At 50.3% G+C, this 18,982-nt stretch overlaps 1 protein-coding gene across 1 annotated transcript in view; it reads right to left on the minus strand.

Moving 5' to 3' along the window:
- Nucleotides 1–315, minus strand: part of NEURL1B (neuralized E3 ubiquitin protein ligase 1B) — a 137,354-nt gene extending 137,039 nt beyond the window's left edge. The window contains exon 1 of the mRNA XM_071570374.1: nucleotides 236–315. Coding sequence (XP_071426475.1) covers nucleotides 236–278 — 43 coding nt within the window. The 5' untranslated portion in view covers nucleotides 279–315. The remainder of the gene's footprint in view (nucleotides 1–235) is intronic.
- Between the last annotated feature and the right edge of the window lie 18,667 nt (nucleotides 316–18,982).

Genomic DNA, 18,982 nt, shown 5'->3' on the forward strand with positions numbered 1-18,982 from the left:
GCCCCGAGCGCGGCCGTGGTTCACCTTGTGAGACACTGACATTTTACCTGTCACCTCTGTCCGTGTCGCCGAGGCCCTTGTCACATCCTCCCCACCCCGAGGAACACGTCGGGGAGTCCCCCCGCAGGGTTTGTGTCAATCAATGCGGCAGCACCAGCGCTGGGGGAGCCCCGGGCGGGGTCTGTCCCGTCCCGATGGGGCGCGGGGAGCAGGATCCGCACCGACCCGCACTTACCGGTGCCGGCGGCGCCGCGTGGGACGGACTCGGCGTTCCCCATGGTCGGACGGAGCGGTCGGTGCGGGGCGATGGGACGCAGTCGGGCAGCCCTGCGGTCCCGCCGCGATTCGAAGCTGCCGCCCCGCCCCGCCCCGCGCGGCCACCGCCAACCGCGGCCGCGGGCGGGGCGGGCTCGGCTCTGATAGGCTCGGCACGGCTCAGCCCGGGCTGGCCTCGGCTCAGCTTGGCTCGAGTTCGACTTGGCCGGATCGAGCTCGTCTGGTCTTAACCCAGATTCGACTCAGTTTGGACTCGGCTTGACACAACACGGCTCGGCGCGGATCGGGGTCGGTTGTGCTTTACCCTGACGCGGCTGAGCTCGGCTCAGCCTGGATTCCGCTTGGCACCATCCGGACCCTGCCATGCCAAGCCCGGCCGGGTTGGATTGCCACTGATCGAGTCGACACTGGCTGGGGTCGGCACTGATCGGGTCGTCACTGGTCGTATCAGCACTGATCGGCACTCACGCAGCGGTGCCGCCCCGCGAAGGGCGCTCCCCGCGCCCGTGGCAGCCGCAGGACGAGGAGCCCACCCCCGTGTCATCCCGCCCGGGCTGACCCTCCGTCTGCCCCGGGGCTGTGGCCGTGCCTCCGCCAAGCCCAAAAGTGCCGTTCCCCTCCCTGTGCTCACACTGTGCCCGCACCAGCCCTGGGGACAGTGTCACTTGTCGGGACATGCTGAGATACAGACCACGGGCACGAGGCAGCAGAAGGGACCTCTCCATGGGTCCTGACAACACTGATAAAAGTAACACACCAGAATTGTTTCCTTTCTGAAAAGCCCCACAGCACAGCAGTCCCCCTGCACTCATCTGTCCTAGGGCACAGCAGTGCTCTGGGGCACGGCTGCTCCTACAAAAGAGCCAGTAGCAGGAAAAGGCCACTGCCACAGAACAGAGTGAGGATTTCTTCCCCATGACATCCCCTCGTGCCACAAGACTGGGAGATTTATGGCAGAGATTGATCCAGCTGCCCCTGGACATTCTGTTACCCATTATCTCATTTGCTGTTCTATTTTGCATGTGACTGATGTAGAGGAAGTAAAATAGCAAAACAAAAGGGTTGAAATTCCTGAGTGTTTCTACTGCCATAGCAGCCCAACCACTGCTGGGAATAACAGAAAGAAGGAAAATTACAGTGGTGAGGCCACCATTTGTCCCAGTGGCGATTTCCTCTTCCACAGCTGCATCCACAACATCATTACCAGGTACCACCAGAAGCTTTCAGTTGCTCAAAGAGAAATGAAGACACATCCTGCCCAGAAAACCATGGCCAAAGTAACAGGAACATGATGTGCAGATGAGAATGTTGCTGCTTTGAACCTGAGAGCAGGCTGAGTCCAGGAGGAAAGCAGCAGTGATGCTTTTGCAGGAGCACTGCTGCCTTCCCATTGCTTGTATCAGTCGCAAGAGTTATGGGATGGGAATCTGCCTCAGGAAGGGATGTCCTGCTTGAGTGTGAGCAAGGGGGTGACAGTGACATGTGGATACTCATTATCTGGCTGCCAATGCACTTTTTATCTCCTTCCTTAGGTGAGAGCAATGTGACAAGGCCTCTCATACTTGAGCAACCTTCAAAGCAGCCTCCTGAGCTGTTGGTGCTGTCCTCACTTGTGGCAGTTTATGGTCACCTCATCTCCAGGTTTGGGGTCTTTGGTGTGACCTGGGTTTCTAATAATAAACCTGTAACAACAATCCCAATCCAGTGCTGCCTGGAAGAGAGTGAGGTCAGACCTCCTCAGGGTCTGCAGTTTCCTCCTGAGGGGCAGCACCGACATCTGCTCTCTGTGATCAGGACCCAAGGAAACAGCTGGACCTGTGTCAGGGGAGAGTTAGGTTGGATATTAGGAAAAGGTTCTTCCTCCAGAGGATGGTTGGGCACTGAACAGGCTCCCCAGGGCAGTGGTCACAGCCTCAAGGCTGACAGAGCTCAAAGAGGATTTGGACAACACTCTCAGGCACAGGGTAGGATTGGAAGATGAGGAGAAGGCTGAGGTACTTAACACCTACTTTGCCTCAGTTTTCACCAGTAAGACAGGTGACCCTCAAGACAACTGGCCTCTGGAGCTGGTGGACAGGGAGAGGGAGCTGAATACCCCTCCTGTATTCCAGGAGGAAATAGTGACCGACTTACTGAGCCAGCTGGATCCTAACAAGTCTATGGGACCAGATGGGATCCATCCCAGGGTGATGAAGGAGCTGGCAGAAGAGCTTGCCAAACCGCTTTCCATCATCTTCCAACAGTCCTGGCTCTCTGGGGAGGTCCCAGATGATTGGAGGTTGGCGAATGTCATCCCAATCCACAAAAAGGGCTGCAAGCAGGACCCTGGCAACTACAGGCCTGTCAGCCTGACCTCCGTGCCTGGCAGGGTTATGGAGCAGTTCATCCTGAGTGCAATCACACAGCACCTTCAGGGTGGACAAGGGATTAGACCCAGCCAGCATGGGTTTAGGAGGGGCAGGTCCTGTCTGACCAACCTGATCTCTTTCTACGATCAGGTGACCCACCTGGTGGATGAGGGGAAGGCTGTAGATGTGGTCTATCTGGACTTCAGCAAGGCCTTTGACACTGTCTCCCATAATATACTCCTGGAAAAGCTGGTAGCCCATGGCCTGAACAAGTGTACCCTCTCCTGGATTAAGAGCTGGCTGGAGGATCGGGCCCAGAGAGTGCTGGTGAACGGAGCTGCATCCAGCTGGCGGCCAGTCACCAGTGGTGTTCCCCAGGGGTCTGTGTTGGGTCCGGTCCTGTTTAACATCTTTATTGATGATTTAGATGAGGGGATTGAGTCCATCATCAGCAAATTTGCTGATGACACCAAGTTGGGAGGGAGTGTTGACCTGCTGGAAGGCAGGAGGGCTCTGCAGAGGGATCTGGATAGACTTGAGAGATGGGCTGATTCCAATGGGATGAAGTTCAACAAGGCCAAGTGCTGGGTCCTGCACTTTGGCCACAACAACCCCCTGCAGCGCTCCAGGCTGGGGACAGAGTGGCTGGAGAGCAGCCAGGCAGAAAGGGACCTTAGAGTACTAATTGACAGGAAGCTCAACATGAGTCAACAGTGTGCCCAGGTGGCCAAGAAGGCCAATGGGATCCTGTCCTGTATCAAAAATAGCGTGACCAGCAGGACCAGGGAAGTGATCCTTCCCCTGTACTCTGCGTTGGTGAGGCCACACCTTGAGTACTGTGTTCAGTTCTGGGCCCCTCAGTTCAGAAAGGATATTGAGGTGCTGGAGCGGGTCCAGAGAAGAGCAACAAGGCTGGTGAAGGGACTGGAGCATAAGACCTATGGAGAGAGGCTGAGGGAGCTGGGGATGTTTAGCCTGGAGAAGAGGAGGCTCAGAAGTGACCTCATCACTGTCTATAACTACCTGAAGGGAAGTTATAGCCAGGTGGGGGCTGGTCTCTTCTCCCAGGCACTCAGCAATAGGACAAGGGGGCACGGGCTTAAGCTCTGCCAGGGGAAATTTAAGTTGGATATCAGAAAAAAATTCTTTACAGAGAGAGTAATCAGGCATTGGAATGGGCTGCCCGGAGAGGTGGTGGATTCACCATCCCTAGAGATTTTTAAAACACAGATTGGACATGGCGCTGGGTGCCATGATCTAGTAAATGGACTAGAGCTGGACCAAGGGTTGGACTCCATGATCTTGGAGGTCTTTTCCAACCCAATCGATTCTATGATTCTATGATTCTATGATTGTTGGGGTGTCCTGTGCTAGGCCATTACCTGGATTTTGATGATCCTTGTGGGTCCCTTCCAACTCAGAATATTCCATGATTCTATGACTAATAACTGCAGCACAATGCAGAACTGCTGAGTGTTCTCAGTGAATGCTGAGCAAGTCAGGACTGGTGGCACGACACAAGCTCAGCCCTCAGGAACATCAGCCAGTGCTACAAAAAGGCACTAACATCTCAGACTTTCTTAAAGCCAAAGGGAGGAGACGTCTTGCTCTGTTTGTTCCCAGAAAAAACTTAGACATACTCGCATTCCTAAGTAGGGCGAGTAGCACACAGAGCAGCTTTCACAGCCCCGTAATAACAGGGAAGTTGCTTCTACCTGAGCAGGTGCAGTGGGAACCTGACTCCAGGGACAGCACACGCAAAATTGCCTCCTCCCAGGCAAGGGGCCCCAGAGCCAGGTGCTGCACAAAACCTGTCTTTTTTTCTGCACCTGGGTCTTATCTTCCTGGCAAGAACTTCCATACTGATCAGAGCAGCCTCCCTTTATCTACATCTTCTCCCATCACTGCTCCAGCAGCCACTGGGCTCCAAGGAGAACAACCCTGTGCAGGTCACATTGTGTCACTCAGCCAGACACTCACTGGCACTCAGAGGAGGCTGAAGGGAAGCTGACACCTGTGCTCTGAGGGTCAAAGATAAAAATCCTGACAGTGGGATACAGGGGAGTTGTCTGGCTCCTTCCCATTTCACTCCCACTGATCGCTGCCCTGCCCCTCTGGGACAAGGCTCTCAGGAGGCATTGCCTCAGCTGCCAGGACAGCACAGAGGTTCTGAAGAGGGTGTTGTGACATAGATTGTCTTTTTTCTTGGGCAGCTGTTGTCAAATCACTTTAATCCCCTTGTGAAGCTTACCCCCGTAAAGGAGGGATAACACCACGTGGAGACAGCTGCATGGTTGTGTTTTAAATTTGCCTGTAATGTTTGACACTGTCTTGAGTAGGCAAAGGGCTATTGAGCATCACATTGCCCCAGATAGCCCCAGCCTAATCCTGGACTGTTCCTATGTTAGTGTCATGCTCTAGACAAAGACCTGATTAGGCTAAATTTCCATAATATTTTTTTTCCACAGTTGCAATATCATAAAAAGCACAGATTTCACAAAGAGATTTGGGGCCAAAATGCACCCATCTTGACTTGAAGAAAGGCTCTTTTATTCCTCCATGCAGTTTTGCTAGCAATGACCATAGTATGGATTTCTTTAAAACACAAACATCTGTCTCTGCTGGTAACCAACCTGAGATTCATCGACTCACTCCATGCCAAGACCACCAAGCAGCTGTGAGGCAATGCTAACCCTCAGCATGTCTTATTGGCCTGGAACCAAAACTCTTCAGCAAAGAAAGCTTTAGCTCCCTTAAACTCTCACACCTCAGCTCTAGGGACACAGCATCTGCATTGCCAGTCAGCCAGTACAGCTCCATGGTGTAGTTTTCCCAGCATGAAATGAGGAGAAATACATTGGTTTGGAGTCCAGCCCCATGTACACACCCTTGATCATTTCTGCTGCAGTAACAAGTCCAGTCAAGGCTGGGTCAGATTGGCCTCACATCTGCAGAATTAGTTAGAGGATGTCAGCCTTAACTCTAACACTAAGCACTGGTCTAGGCACAGACACCAGAGAGAGGTTACATGAGGCCACATCCCCTCAGCAGCAGAGCAGTGAATTACTTCAGTGAGTATGAAAACATGCCTTTTGCATTCCACTCCTCTCCCCAAATGCCCTTGCTCTAAGACCCCTGGAAGAATAGCTCAATACACCGAACACACAGAAATGAGAGCAACCCTTACACAGGCAGAGCACTAGAGAGATTGCCAGGGGCACATCTGCACTCAGCCCAGTCCCTGTCAGCACACAGAGCAGTTGTGTTGCAAGTCCTCAGGTGGCTGTGCACTGGCAGGTGGTTATGAAGAAACCCCTCAAAATTCCCTGTCCTCTTGCACTGACAGAATGATGCTTGGAAAAGGTGCAGACACATGGATGCAGAAGATACCCTGAATGGAGCAGTGTCTGGCAGCAAGGATCAGGCCCTCATTAATGCCATGATATATTTGGTTCTATCAGTGTGATACTCAAAAAAACTTGTTTTCCTTTCTGGAACTCTGAGAAATGCGGTAAATAGCAATAATGCTTAGCTGGTTTTGCAGTGATCTCATTGGCAGATTTCAAAGCCTTTCACAAACCTTGGTCCCCAAACTGGAGATCTCAGTCCTCAAGGAAGGGGAGAAATAATATTTCCATCATGGACACTCAAATGCTGTCCTGGTACAACCACCCACACTTCCCAGTGCTCAGACTGGGTTTGTATCCCACAATGTCAGGGCAGGTGTCCCTGCCTATGACAGGAGATTGGAACAAAATGGTCTTTAAGGTCCCTTCCAACCCAAACAATCCTGTGATTCTACAAGGTTACTCAAACCTTGGACACTGTGTGCCTCCCCCCTTGACATTGAAGATGCTGCTGAAGAGCAGAGTTACATTTAGTCACTTTACGTTTTTCAATCCACAACTCTGTTAAGGGCTGCTTGCAAAATGATGAAACTTTGTTCTCTCTTCGAAGAACATCTGAGCGACGTGACAGATTAGCACAGTTGTTTCAAGCAAGTTTCCCTCCAGCATCACTTGAATCCTGATCTTGGATGACTTCAGCAGGCCAGGTCCTTCCCCTACTTTTCCAGCATTTTCACTCTCTGTATAAAGCAGATAACAATACTACTGAATTCTCTCAGGATGCTGTGGGAGTTAAACAGGCACCTACTGATAAGAAAATGAAGGGATTACTAAAAATGCTCTGAAAACACAGTTTCAAGGACTGGATGCCTCAGTACTATCATTACTGTTGTTCTTGTCAAGGCAATTTAACCAGTTATGGAACCCCCTTGTGCTGGTTCTGCAGAGACATGTAGTAAATGCCTCTGCCTTGAATTTACAGAATCACAAAATCATTTATGTTGGAAAAGATGTCCAAGACCATTGAGTCCAGCCTTTGACCAGACACCACCTTGTCAACCAAACCAGAGCACTGAGTGCCATGTCCACTCATTCTTTGAACACCTCCAGGGATAGAGACTCCACCACCTCCCTGAGCAGCCTCTTCCCATGTCTGACAAACCTTTCTGTGAAGAAATTCTTCCTGATATCCGACATAAACCCTTCCTGGTACAGCTTGAGGCTATTTCCTCTTGTTCTGCCCCTTGTTCCCTGGGAGCAGAGCCTGACCCCCACCTGGCTCCATCCTCCTCTCAGGGAGTTACAGAGAGCAGGAATGTCCCCCCCCCCCCCCGAGCCCCGTTTCCTCCAGGCTGAGTCCTCCCAGCTCTTTCAGCCTCTCCTTGCACTCCAGACCCTTCCCCAGCTATGTTGCCCTTCCCTGGACATGCTCCAGCACCTCAATGTCTCTTTTGTCATGAGGGGCCCAGAACTAGACACAGGACTTGGGGTCCCTCAACAGTGCCCAGCACGGAGGGACAATCACTGCCCTGGTCATGCTGGCCACACTATCGTTGATACAGGCCAAGATGCCACTTGCCTTCATGCCCACCTGGGCACACACTGGTTCATGTTCAGCCGCTGTTGATCAGCACCCCCAGGTCCTTTTCCGCCGGTTTTTCCAGACACTCCTCTCTCCGGGAGCAGGGAACGCGCTCCGGCCGCCGACGCTGCGGGGATCCCCCACTAGAGGGGAGTTTCTCCCTACTAATCGCCCGTCCTGCAGCGGCAGGAGGAGCTCGTCCCAGGCTAAACTGGGAGACGGATTTTCACGGGTTGTTTTTCCCGAAAACGATCCTGTCAAGCACTGTCAGTCGAATGGGGGAGATTCTGTCTCGCTTTAGCTCGTGGGAAGGGACTTATGCTGATGGTTCCATGCACACCCACTGCCGTCCTGGCACCTCAATGTTCACCTCTGGAAGGGAATAATTACACTCCAGCTGCTCAGATGTACAAAAATGATGTTAAGGATGTACTAAAATGATGTCAAGGCAGCCAGCAACAGCTGAAGAATGACACCTTCCACTGAGCTAGGCCAGGGTCCTCCCCAGACAAAACAGAACACCTTCATGTCATTACAGTATTTTGCAAGATGTTAAAAACTCTGGGAAAGATTTCACTATGAGGAAGCTCTCTGGAGTAACCACAGACCCTGCAGGAGGGGAGGGAGGTGATATCATGCAGACATCCCTTCACCTTCCACTTCTGCCTTCCTGCAAACAGTCTTCCCTAGGACAGGGAGGGCACACACATTCTTGTTGAAGCCTCAGCAGCCTTTTGAGACACCTCTGGCATATACCTACATATTATATGACATATCTTCTCTTCTAAATATTATCTGAGAAGAGCATGGAAAACCAAAAAAATACAACAACCAAAAAAACCAAACAAACAAAAAAACCCAAACCCTCACTCATCAGATCACTCGCAGTTCCCCACCCTGGTCCTAGGACTTTGTCCCCCAGAGACTCCTCAAGCCATCGCTAAAGAGAGGCATCCCAACTCATAGCCTAGCCCAGCAGAGGGCACACAGACACACACAACACGCTGAAATTACAGACACGGCTAATAGTGAGGTACCCAACACCTCCCAACCACAGTGCCAAGTTTTACTGGGCTGAACATGACAGGATGATGTGACTATGGCACTTTTGACCCTACAGCTCGTTCAAGGCTGGACATGCCCATTTCTGGCCTGTGAAATAAATGCTTTTTATGTTCAGTGGATGCAGACAAGTGTACATGTAAGTGTGCACTCCCTGTGGCCTGTCCATAGTGAAAGATGCTCCTCTGACCCTTTTCATCCTGTTCCCTCCTCCACAGCAAATCTCTCTTGGGCAGCTCCCCACTGCCCACAGCCCATTCAGGTAAACTCAGGTAAACACTCTTCTGGCCTCACAATATCCAGGAATCACAGATGAGTGTCCCAGTTCCTTTAATTCAGCCTGGAAAAAAGATTTCTACATAGAAAAAAAATCCTTCCAGAGAACACAAAGAGCAAGGCAGCCTTATTTAAACTCCTGGCAGTTATTTGTTTACTCATTTTGCCACAGCTATTTTAGAGGTTGTCATATGAGAAGCACACTAAAAAAAACTCTTTTGGCTAATGTGACAGTGAAACCAGACAAGATGAATGTCTCTGAAGATGGATTGTATCTCTGTGGGTGGCTTAGGTGGCTTCAGCCCACCTATCTGGGATGAACAGTGGTGTGACAGTGACAGCAGCACTATACCACAGCCTAAAGTAGGAGATGAGAAACCACAAGTCAAATCACATTTAGTTGGGTTCTCACCTACATTTCCACCAGACTGAAAATCTAGTGTGACACTTTCTCATCACACCTTGAAGATAAGTTGTTTACTACTGTGGATACACCTCTCAGTGCCATGTAAGAGTGGGGTAGTACTGCAGGTTTCAGAGCAACAGAGAAGTGTCAGCAACAGTTTGACGTGGGGCTGGAAGTCCAGATGTGTCAGTTGTCTGAGAGCAACTTCTGCTTTGACTTAGCATGAGTCACTCCATCACTCCCATAAGCCATAGGATTTAGTGGACTTTCATTTCAAATGGAAATAAATGGTGGGAATTGTGCTAAGGAACTTTTCGAAGTGAGCTGGAAGCTGATAAAAGCACTGGCATTTGGTGCCTGGGACCTGGCAAAGGTACTTAAGGGACCTGAGCACCACTTCTCTTTATTCCTCTCTCCTTCATTGACTTTCTGGATGATTTTTAACAGGTCGTGATTCAGTCACCTCTTTCTTTTGTGTGAAGATGGTGGAGACTCACCTCCTTGATAAAGCACAGCAGGTTCTACAAAGATGTGACTCCTGTGTGAATAAGAGCCTGAGATCACTGAAACCGTCATACCTCTGTGGTGGTCACTGCTGACGCAAGGTCTCACAGAGTGGAGAGGTATTTACTGACAAAACAGGCACCTCCACTAGTCACTCAGCAGGTCCTTTCTGGGCTGACACTGCTGGGTCTCCCAGAGAGGCCATTCACATGGGCTCAGCAGAGGTTTCCTTCCCAGATGGCACAATTTTGCTTGAAAAGAGGCACCGGGATTTATTTTATTTCCTTAGTAGGTTCCAAATGGCCTATTAATGTCCCATCATGGCTCTGGAGGTACTGGTCAATAAGTCACAACCTGCTTTTCTCCTCCTTAGTTCCCTCTGCAGTCTGCATTGGCATCTAGGTTTCCACTGTGAAAGCCTTGAGTTATCCAAGCATATATTTTGCTTTGTCCTGGGAACAGGCAGCTTCAAGGCCACACAGAGCAGAGCTCTTCAGTGACAAAAAGGACACAGAAACAGCACAGCTGGGACAAACCTCTCTCGGGGCCAAGGAAGGGCCTCACTTTACCAAGCAAATGCCAGTAAAGTCCAGAAAAAAAGATCAAGCAGCAAATAAAATTAGCACTGTGGGCAGCACTTACCCTGCCAAGAGCTTATTTAGTGTGGGAAGGGGAAGTGCTGGAGGTAGCATGACCAAGGTATGTAGGAGGAGGCAGAGAAGGAAAGCTGATCCATCCCACTCCTTTGCACTGCTTCAAAATAGGAGACCCAGCAGCCAGAGGGGGGAGGCTATAAATGGCTAGTCAACTGAGGAGCAATGAAAGGACTTGCTGTGTCTGCAGCACTCAGCAAGCCTGAGAATATATGGCCAGAAGGGTCAAGAGAGCACAATTGTGCAAGCAAATTTTAAAGGACTGGCTGGTTTGTTTCTATTACCAACATTTGAAGTTATGATAGCATTAACCTCAGCTCCTGCTGCATAGCATCAGCTGGTCAGTATTGGACCAGCCAGAAGGACTCAGCAGGACTGCCTCTACCTCCCTTCCCTCCCTGACCATGTTGGCCAAGTAGTTTCCATCCCCATCAGAGGCAGAACATTAACCTGGGCAGAGGATACAATCCAGTATGAAGTCAGCCTTTCCTGGCATGCCCATCTACACCCATTCTCCCATCTACCAGTTTTCTCTGCCATCTAAAATGCTTTTCAGGCTCCTACTAAAAGGAGGTTGTACAGAGATTGATCAGCTTCCCTGTGCCAAGCCTGCATGCAGCCTGGGACCTCTCCTGCACCTCTGATCCCGGTTTCTATGCACTGGAAGAAAGCACTGGTACCTCTGATGTGGCAGACTGGCACGAGGTGCATGGCAAAGTCCTATCCAGGAAGGCTGTGGGGCTGGAAGTTAGGCAGGTGGTACCTACTCACACGGGGACTTATCTTTTTGTGGGTCAGAGTCAGCTCCTGAGCTCCCACAGTTCAGGATGGCCCAACACAGAAGACTAGTCAGGCACACTCTAGAGACAGGCAGCAGATGTGACACACATATGAGCTCACATTTTCCTGGAGCTCCCTGCAACTTTGCCTCCCTTCCAAAGTATATCCCAGGACTCAGTAACCCTTCTGGATCCAGGGTCCAAGTGGAAGCCTTCAAGGCCAGGTTGGATGGAGCTCTGAGTAACCCAGTCTAGTGGGTTACTCCCTGCCACAGGCAGGGAGTTGGAATGAGATGATCTTTAAGATCCCTTCTAACCCAAGCCGTTCGATGATTCTATGACCTTCTCCAGGGATAGTAACTAACTCCCTTACTTCTCACTTTGATCCTGTGAAGGCTTGAGGGGACAACAGATGACTTGCACATCTGTGACCAGAGGCTCCAAGCTGTGCCCAAATGCAGTGAAGGGAAGATCAGTGCAGAGCTGACAGTTCAGGAGGCGGAGCAGGACAGGCAGCACTAAGGCTCCTGCCCTGCCTGCACAGCCAGTTTCAGGGGACAGCTGGGCTAGGGAGGTTCCCTGACTGCCCAGACCAGAGCAGCCCTGCCTGAAATGCTCCCTGTTGAAAGGGGTGGAAGTCTTCAGAGCATCCATAATAATCTCTTCATGGGCCCACATCCATTTCCTTGAAGCTTTGCCTTATTCTGTGCTATGAAGCCTGGGCAAGCCTGAAAAACCCGTCTGGTTTTGTTTCACATTGATTTTTTCTTTCCTCCTTGCACGGGTGCCAGCGCTGCTGTGCTGTTGCTATGTTTTGTGGTGGTTAAGCACAGCACAGTTCTCATTGCCAGCGCTGACGCGAACGCTGAGAATCTGGAACAAGTCAAACCAGCCCTGCAGCACTGCAGGGAGAGTGTGGGGCTTCTCCTGCCCCACAGTCCCCTCCTCATATCCCCAGCACCCTGCAGAGTGGCCAGGAGGGGAGAAGAAAAGCAGCAGGTCCACATTTCAAAGAGATTAAAACTTTTCAGGGAAGGTTGTTGCCAATGACTGTCCCAGAAGAGCAGGAGCTCAGCTCAAAACCTTCCTGAGGATAGTGAATTTTTGCACCCTTCAGGCTGAGGTTGGGATAAGAAGGTTGTAGCAGAGTGGGAGATCAGCTTCTTCTACCAAGCAACAGGACCATAGAAAATGGCTTCAAGCTGTGCCAGGGGAGGTTCAAGCTGGACATCAGGAGGAATCTCTCCACAGAAAGGGTTGTTAAACTTTGGAATGGGCTGCCCAGGGAGGTGGTGGAATCACTGTCCCTGGAGGTGTTCAAAAACAACCAGACATGGCACTCAATGCTCTGGTCTAGTTGACAAGATGGTCACAGGTTGGACTCAATGATCTTGGAGGTCTTTTCCAACCTAAATGATGCTATCATTCTCTGATGCTGGAACACTGCTGGTGGAGAACATTCCCAGTGTGAGTTTGTGGGTCTGACACCCTGCAGGGACATCACCCAAAGTGTTCAGGGCTGTACTTGCTGTTTTACAAGGCAGATGCACAATACGAGTCCTCAGACTCTCATCACCCCACTGCCACCCATTGTGGGGTGCACAGGGCAGGAGGAAAGGGCTGAGGTGCCCCCCCCCCCCCCCCGCCAGCTCCCTGTGCGTCAGGACAAGCGCAGAGCTGCTGCTGGGATTGCAAAACACTCGCCTGTGCCATGTTTGAGGCAGGTTTTTGCCAACGTTACTAGGGTACAGAAGTGACTAATACTCTCCGAACTTTCAGTTTCAGCCTCAAGCACTACATTTCAGAGGGACCTGGTGTGTGTTGTGCGGGTAAAAATCCCTGAGACAGCTCTGTGCTGTGTCTATCTAGGGCAGAAATACCCAGATCCAGCCTCATCTCCCTGGCACTGCGCTGAGCCAGAACCAAACCTGGCCCCAGAATGCAGATGGACCAGGAATGAGCACACTGTCCACTCTCTAACTCTCCTACAGCTGCTGAAGTGCTGCTGGCCAAAAAAATAATTTGCATTCTTGTAAGACAAATTAAATGAATGTTGCAAAAAGGAGAATATTGGCAGGCAGAAAACTGAGAAAAAGCAGTGAGCAACAGACCTTTTAAGTAACTGCTATAAAAGCAATCCCTGGACACTCACTAGACCTAAATCAGCAAATAAGGAGCAGAAAGAGGTGTGAAGGGCACAAGGACATGGATACTTTTACTTGTGGGGAGCCTGTTTTCAAGCACCAGTGTGTGTATTCCTCCTGCTTTCCAGGAGTCCTCAAGGAAGCCGTGGGGCTCCGTCCTGCCTGGCAGACACAGCAATGCTGTGCACATGCTGGAAAAGTACAGCCGCTGCGAGAAGTCTCTGGATAAAGGCTCCGGGGCAGGGAGGGGGGTTTGCTTCCACCCTGGCGTGTGAAAAGGAATACGGGTCTGGAAAGGTGCCATGGAAATGGCTTTCAATAACAGCCTCTGGAGACAGGCTCATGTACTAAGGGGGAGGGCGGGGGGGCGGGGGGGGGGGCGGCGGCACAGAAGGGAGGGGATATGGGGGCCCCACACAGCTATGGGAGGAATGTCCCCTCAGGAACTCTCTGTTCCTTCCTGTGGCACCGACGTCACTGTGCAGTGCAGGAGTCAGGCAGGAAGGCTCTCACAGCCCCTCTGCTCACAACCTCCTCCAGTGTGGATCTTGTGTGCTTAGCCCCACACAAACAGCCCCACCATCAGGAGGCAGGGGAGAAGAAGGAAGTGCATGGACCTGCACAACCATCTGCTTCCATTGCTGATGATGAGCTAAAGAGAGGCCAGGGACACACATTTCTCTGAATGTACGGGCAAAGGCCAGTGGTCTTGCAGAGCCCTCTCTCATATGAGCCCCACCAAGGGTCATGTATGGGGTTCCCAGTGCAGCCAACACATCCAAGGGTGGGCATGGCTGTGGTAAACATCTGCTCCACTTTTCTGTGAGAGGAGAAATCCAGCACACCTGGCTGGTTCCTCTTCCACCCCTTGCATCCTCGGGGGCAGGAGCAGAGCTTTCCTTTTCATACTCCAGGAGTGTGAGATCCCCACTATAAACGGAGCCTGCAGCACTATTCTGGGCCTCTTGGTATCACTATGAGGCATGTAGTAAACAAACAACTCCTTTGGGTAAATTCTTTTTAGGAGCTTCTTTAAGCCCTGGTGAACAAATGGTGTTTTGCTGCTCTTGAGATCTAGTTGATCTGGAGCAAGAAACGGGTCCAAAATTGGTGAAAGAAACCAGCCAGTTTACAGCTCTGCATTTAGCATCCCTGTTCATCCCTTTCAGCCTCATTAAATGTTTTGGAATCTCAAACTTCCCCAGCAGCCTATTTCAAACAAATGCAAAGCCCTCCAGTGTCCTCAACAAACCCCAGCTGTAAACCAAACCCAGGCCTTTTTGATTCCTGATCCATGAGCAAACCATTGGCAATGAGCATTCAAGAAAAGCAGCAAGCGCAGATCTCTCTCTCTGGGCAAGACCTTCATGGCCACCAGCTCTCCCTGTTTTTTCTTGTGTCTCTCTTCCAGTCGTGCCCAGCTGTTTCTTTCCCTCCCTGCCTCCAAACCCATGTGTTTCATATGAAAAGATCTCTGCACCCTCCACCCAGGAAAATCGTTTTGCACCAGAAATAGAGCACGCTATACTTGGGATGCAGCCCAGGCATCTTAAAAATAGCTCAGCGCGTAGCTTGTGGTGCCACGTACGGCTGTGCCAGCTGCCTGGACAGACAGACGGGATGCCAGTGGGCAGGCCCTCCCCTCACAAGGCCATAAATGACTATGGTGCTCCCCAGCAAACCAATTGGTGCCTGGCAGGGAGGGCAGGGTGGGCAGCATCACTTTGTGCCCGAGGGAACGCTGCCTGTCCCCCTCCTGCCCTCCTCGGGCCCCTCTCGCTGTGCACTCCACATTCCTGCCGCTCATGGAAGGCATTAACACCAGATAAAAGTACGAGGAGCCCAAATGGAGCACCCTGACGTCAGCCATCCCTGGAGCCTGGAAGGGAAGCTGTAAACAGAGGAACAAAAGGCAGATATAAACAATATCTTCATTGGCGCCTGCGGACCGGCATTTAAAGGATAAAGAGAAACAAGGGAAGGTGCTGAAATTTTGGGGCTGCTCAGTGCTGGGATGTCTGCTGGCTCTGGAAGGGAGGAAAATCTCCTCATGTTGTTGGAAGAGCGAAAGACAAAGATCGAAAGGATAATTTTTTTTATGCTTGCAAATAGCTTTGTTCCCTTCTGTTCCTCCCAGTCAGTAGGAAAGGGTGGGGACTATTGTTCGATCCTGCTGTTCAGCTGCCTCTTCACACAGCTTCCAGGGCAGCCAGAAATCCTTCGGCTCAAAGTATCCCAGTGACGCAACAGACATTCCAGCCAAGCTACAGCAGCTGACAGGGTTTCAACATTTGATCAGCTTCGACTGTCCCACTCACCCTGCGCTCATCTCAGCAGATGCTGCAGTTTGCATTAGTGCACCTGGTAAAGCCCTGGGCAGTTGGATTCCTTCTACTCAGCCTGCAGGTGTTTCCAGAGATCATATTCTCCTCTGAGGTGCCAGGTGTTTTCCACCTAGACCTGGGAGTGGGAGAAGTGGCCATCGCACAGACATGGGTATAGGATGACATAATGGTTTGGGTTGGAAGGCCCCTTAAGAATCATCTTGTTCCAACCCCCTCCTGTGGGCAGGACTCCTTTCACTAGACCAAGTTGCTCCAACCCTGTCCAGCCTGGATTTGAGCTTTTCTAGGGATGGGGCAGGCACAGCTTCTCTATACAATGTGTACCAGGACCTCACCACCCTCACAGAAAGAATTTCATCCATACAACTAAGTTAAATTTCCCCTCCAGGATCCTTCCAGGCTCAAGAGCTGGGCTGGCACCTGGACCATCAGCTGGAAGCTTTGATCTCCCAGCAAAGCCCAGCAGACGCAGGGGAAATGCCACATGTGCCCAGACACAGACAGAGTTCACCACTGATGCTATCGCAGCCAACGCGTGTAGGACTCATGACTTTGTTTTAACTACAAAGACCAAGAAAACATCCTGTAATGTAACATTTAAACCAGCACTTACGTGATTGAAAAAGAAAGACCCACTACCCATAGTTACGTAGTTTATGCCACTTGTTTATATTGACAGTGTTCCTGTTGCCTGGCTAATGGGAACAAGCACTGGGCACTTTAAATTCCTGAAAAGCAGCAAAATTCACATCTTTCTGTCATGTATTTTATGTGCATGATGGATTCATAGAATATCCTGAGTTGGAAGGGATGCACAAAGATCATCAAGTCCAACTCCTGTGCCTGCACAGGACACCTCAACAATCCCACCCTGTGCCTGAGAGTGTTGCCCAAACACTCCTTGAGGTCTGCTAGCCTTGGAGCCATGGCCACTAACTTGGGGAGCCTGCTCAGTGCCCAACCACACTCTGGAGGAAGAAGCTTTTCCTAATATCCAATCTAACCTTTCCCTGACACAGCTCCAGCTGTTCCCTCAGGTCTTGTCACTGGTCACCAGACAAAAGACTGTATATGCGTTTGGGACTGCAAACAATGGATCCAATCTTTAATATACTAATCACCAAAAAGCCCCTGAAATATATTTTTATACATATGCAATCACCAATATCTCACTGAAGAAGACAAGAAAGGAAAGAAGTTACTAGTTGGTCTGCAAGTATCAGATTATCAGGAAAGACTACTAGAGTTAACGAACATCTGCAGTTTATATTCCCCCTATATTAGCAAAAGCTACCATCAAAACTACATGGTGCTATGACCCAGTTGCCAATTAACAAAACCTTAACAAGATTTGAAAGAAGAACATGGTATTAATGTGCGAGACAATTTTACCATAGATGATATTTTAACAAGAATTTAGAGAATGTAGCGAAAATAAACCACCTCTTTTCAGTGTGTAAAAGACACAAAAAAGCCATCATTAGATATTACCGCAATTGCTGGGGAACACAAAACCTCCTTTCAAATAAAATTAAATTAGAAGTCCAAAAATTACACTGTAGTTTGTTATTTTAGTACAGGTTAGAGATACGCTGGGCTCCGAGACAGACTATGATTCAAAAAATACATTGTGTAGTGAGAACCTGTTAATTTGTAGCCAAATGGTTACTGAGTAAGAAGGTAACTACGTCATATTAGAGTCCTTTGTGAATGTATTTTTAAACACAGCCTATAGCTTGGGAATGAAAAGGTATTGAAATGAGAGGGATTCATGTCATACATAACATTTTTATGAGAAATGAAGCATTTTCTGTGACACTCGTGATAGCCCCAACATGGCAAATACAGTGTGGATACTGTAATGTGCTGACTTATGAAATTACTGTTCCCACAGCCCTGACTCACCCAGCCTGAGCAGCAAACAGGACCTAGGTGAGATGTAACGGGGTTACTAATGTCCACTGTTAATTAGCTGTGCTTCAGCCCCATTCCCACAGACTATGTCCTCAAACGTCTTATCTTTTGGCTCTTGAAACATGTTCAATACTCCAGACTCCAAACCGTCACTCCTGAGCACCCACCTGGAGAACGTCCCCACCCACTGCCAGCCCCCATGGCTGAAGGTGATCTGCAAGCTGCCCACGGGTGTCTCATCTCACCCACTCTCCTGCGTGCCAGCGGCTCCAAGGGGAAGCCCAGACCAACTCATCTCTGTGTCTGGCAGGAAACACATGCAAATACACGAGCTTGAGAACCCTGCTCAGGAAAGCCCCGTCCCACCAGTCTCCTGGGGCCCTCAGCCCCCTCAGTTGTGCCACAGGGCTGGCCAGGATCAGTACACACAGCCTGGCACAGCAGAAGGGATGTACAGCCACATGCAGTAGTTGGAAAACCCTGAAAGTGAAAACTCCCGCAGGGTGGAAAAAAACACAAACCCACACCTGGAGAACAGGCTGCCCACACCACATAAGGACAAAGAACAAAACTTTTTCCCCTGGTTTGGGCCATGAGTCTTACAATAACAGAGCCAACTTGCTCCATGTGACTAACAGTACCAGGTCCTTGTAGGACCTTGGCACTGCTCTCCAGGCAAGCACAGGTTTGTACAACTGCACTTCCAAAATGGGAAATAGCTCACAAAACCAGGAATCCATTATCCACCACAGCAGCAGAGCAACTCAGCTGCTTCCCCTCAGGTACCTGGGTTCATCTCTAGGAGGTTCAGCTGAGTCACAAGGCCATAGCCTAAGCCAGGTCTCCAGCAGGGCCAGGCTGAAGTCCCCACAGCAACACCAAATAAATCAACAAAACATCAAGAGATTCTGCATCTCCCCAAAAACTCTCAAATTTCTCCCTTCAGGCCTACTTTCCCTTTTTAATACCTTGGCCCCATTTAACCTTCTATGCCCTTCGTAGGTGCTAACAGGGTCCACCTTGGCCATGCCTCCCAGCCGCGTTGCCAGTTCCCCATCAGCTGTGGCCTCTGGCTCTGCACTGTAGTAAACAGAGTGTAATAGGAACCACACGCTGCACAAACCTCAGAGCTAATTTGTTCTTTCAGCATGAGTGGATTTGAGCCTCTTTTAACTGTTTTCCCAAACTCCCTACAGCTTTGGATGGCAGCAGATTTGGGGAAGTCAAAGCCCTGAGTGGAGTCTCATTGGCTGCACTCTGAGAAGGTGTCTGTCACAGACATTGCTGTTAGACCACAGACATTACTGTTAGGGATAAAAAACAGGTTTAGATAGGGTTTGAGGTGT

This window comes from Pithys albifrons, chromosome 15 (genome assembly GCF_047495875.1).
Source record: "Pithys albifrons albifrons isolate INPA30051 chromosome 15, PitAlb_v1, whole genome shotgun sequence".
In the NCBI taxonomy this organism is placed as follows: domain Eukaryota; kingdom Metazoa; phylum Chordata; class Aves; order Passeriformes; family Thamnophilidae; genus Pithys; species Pithys albifrons.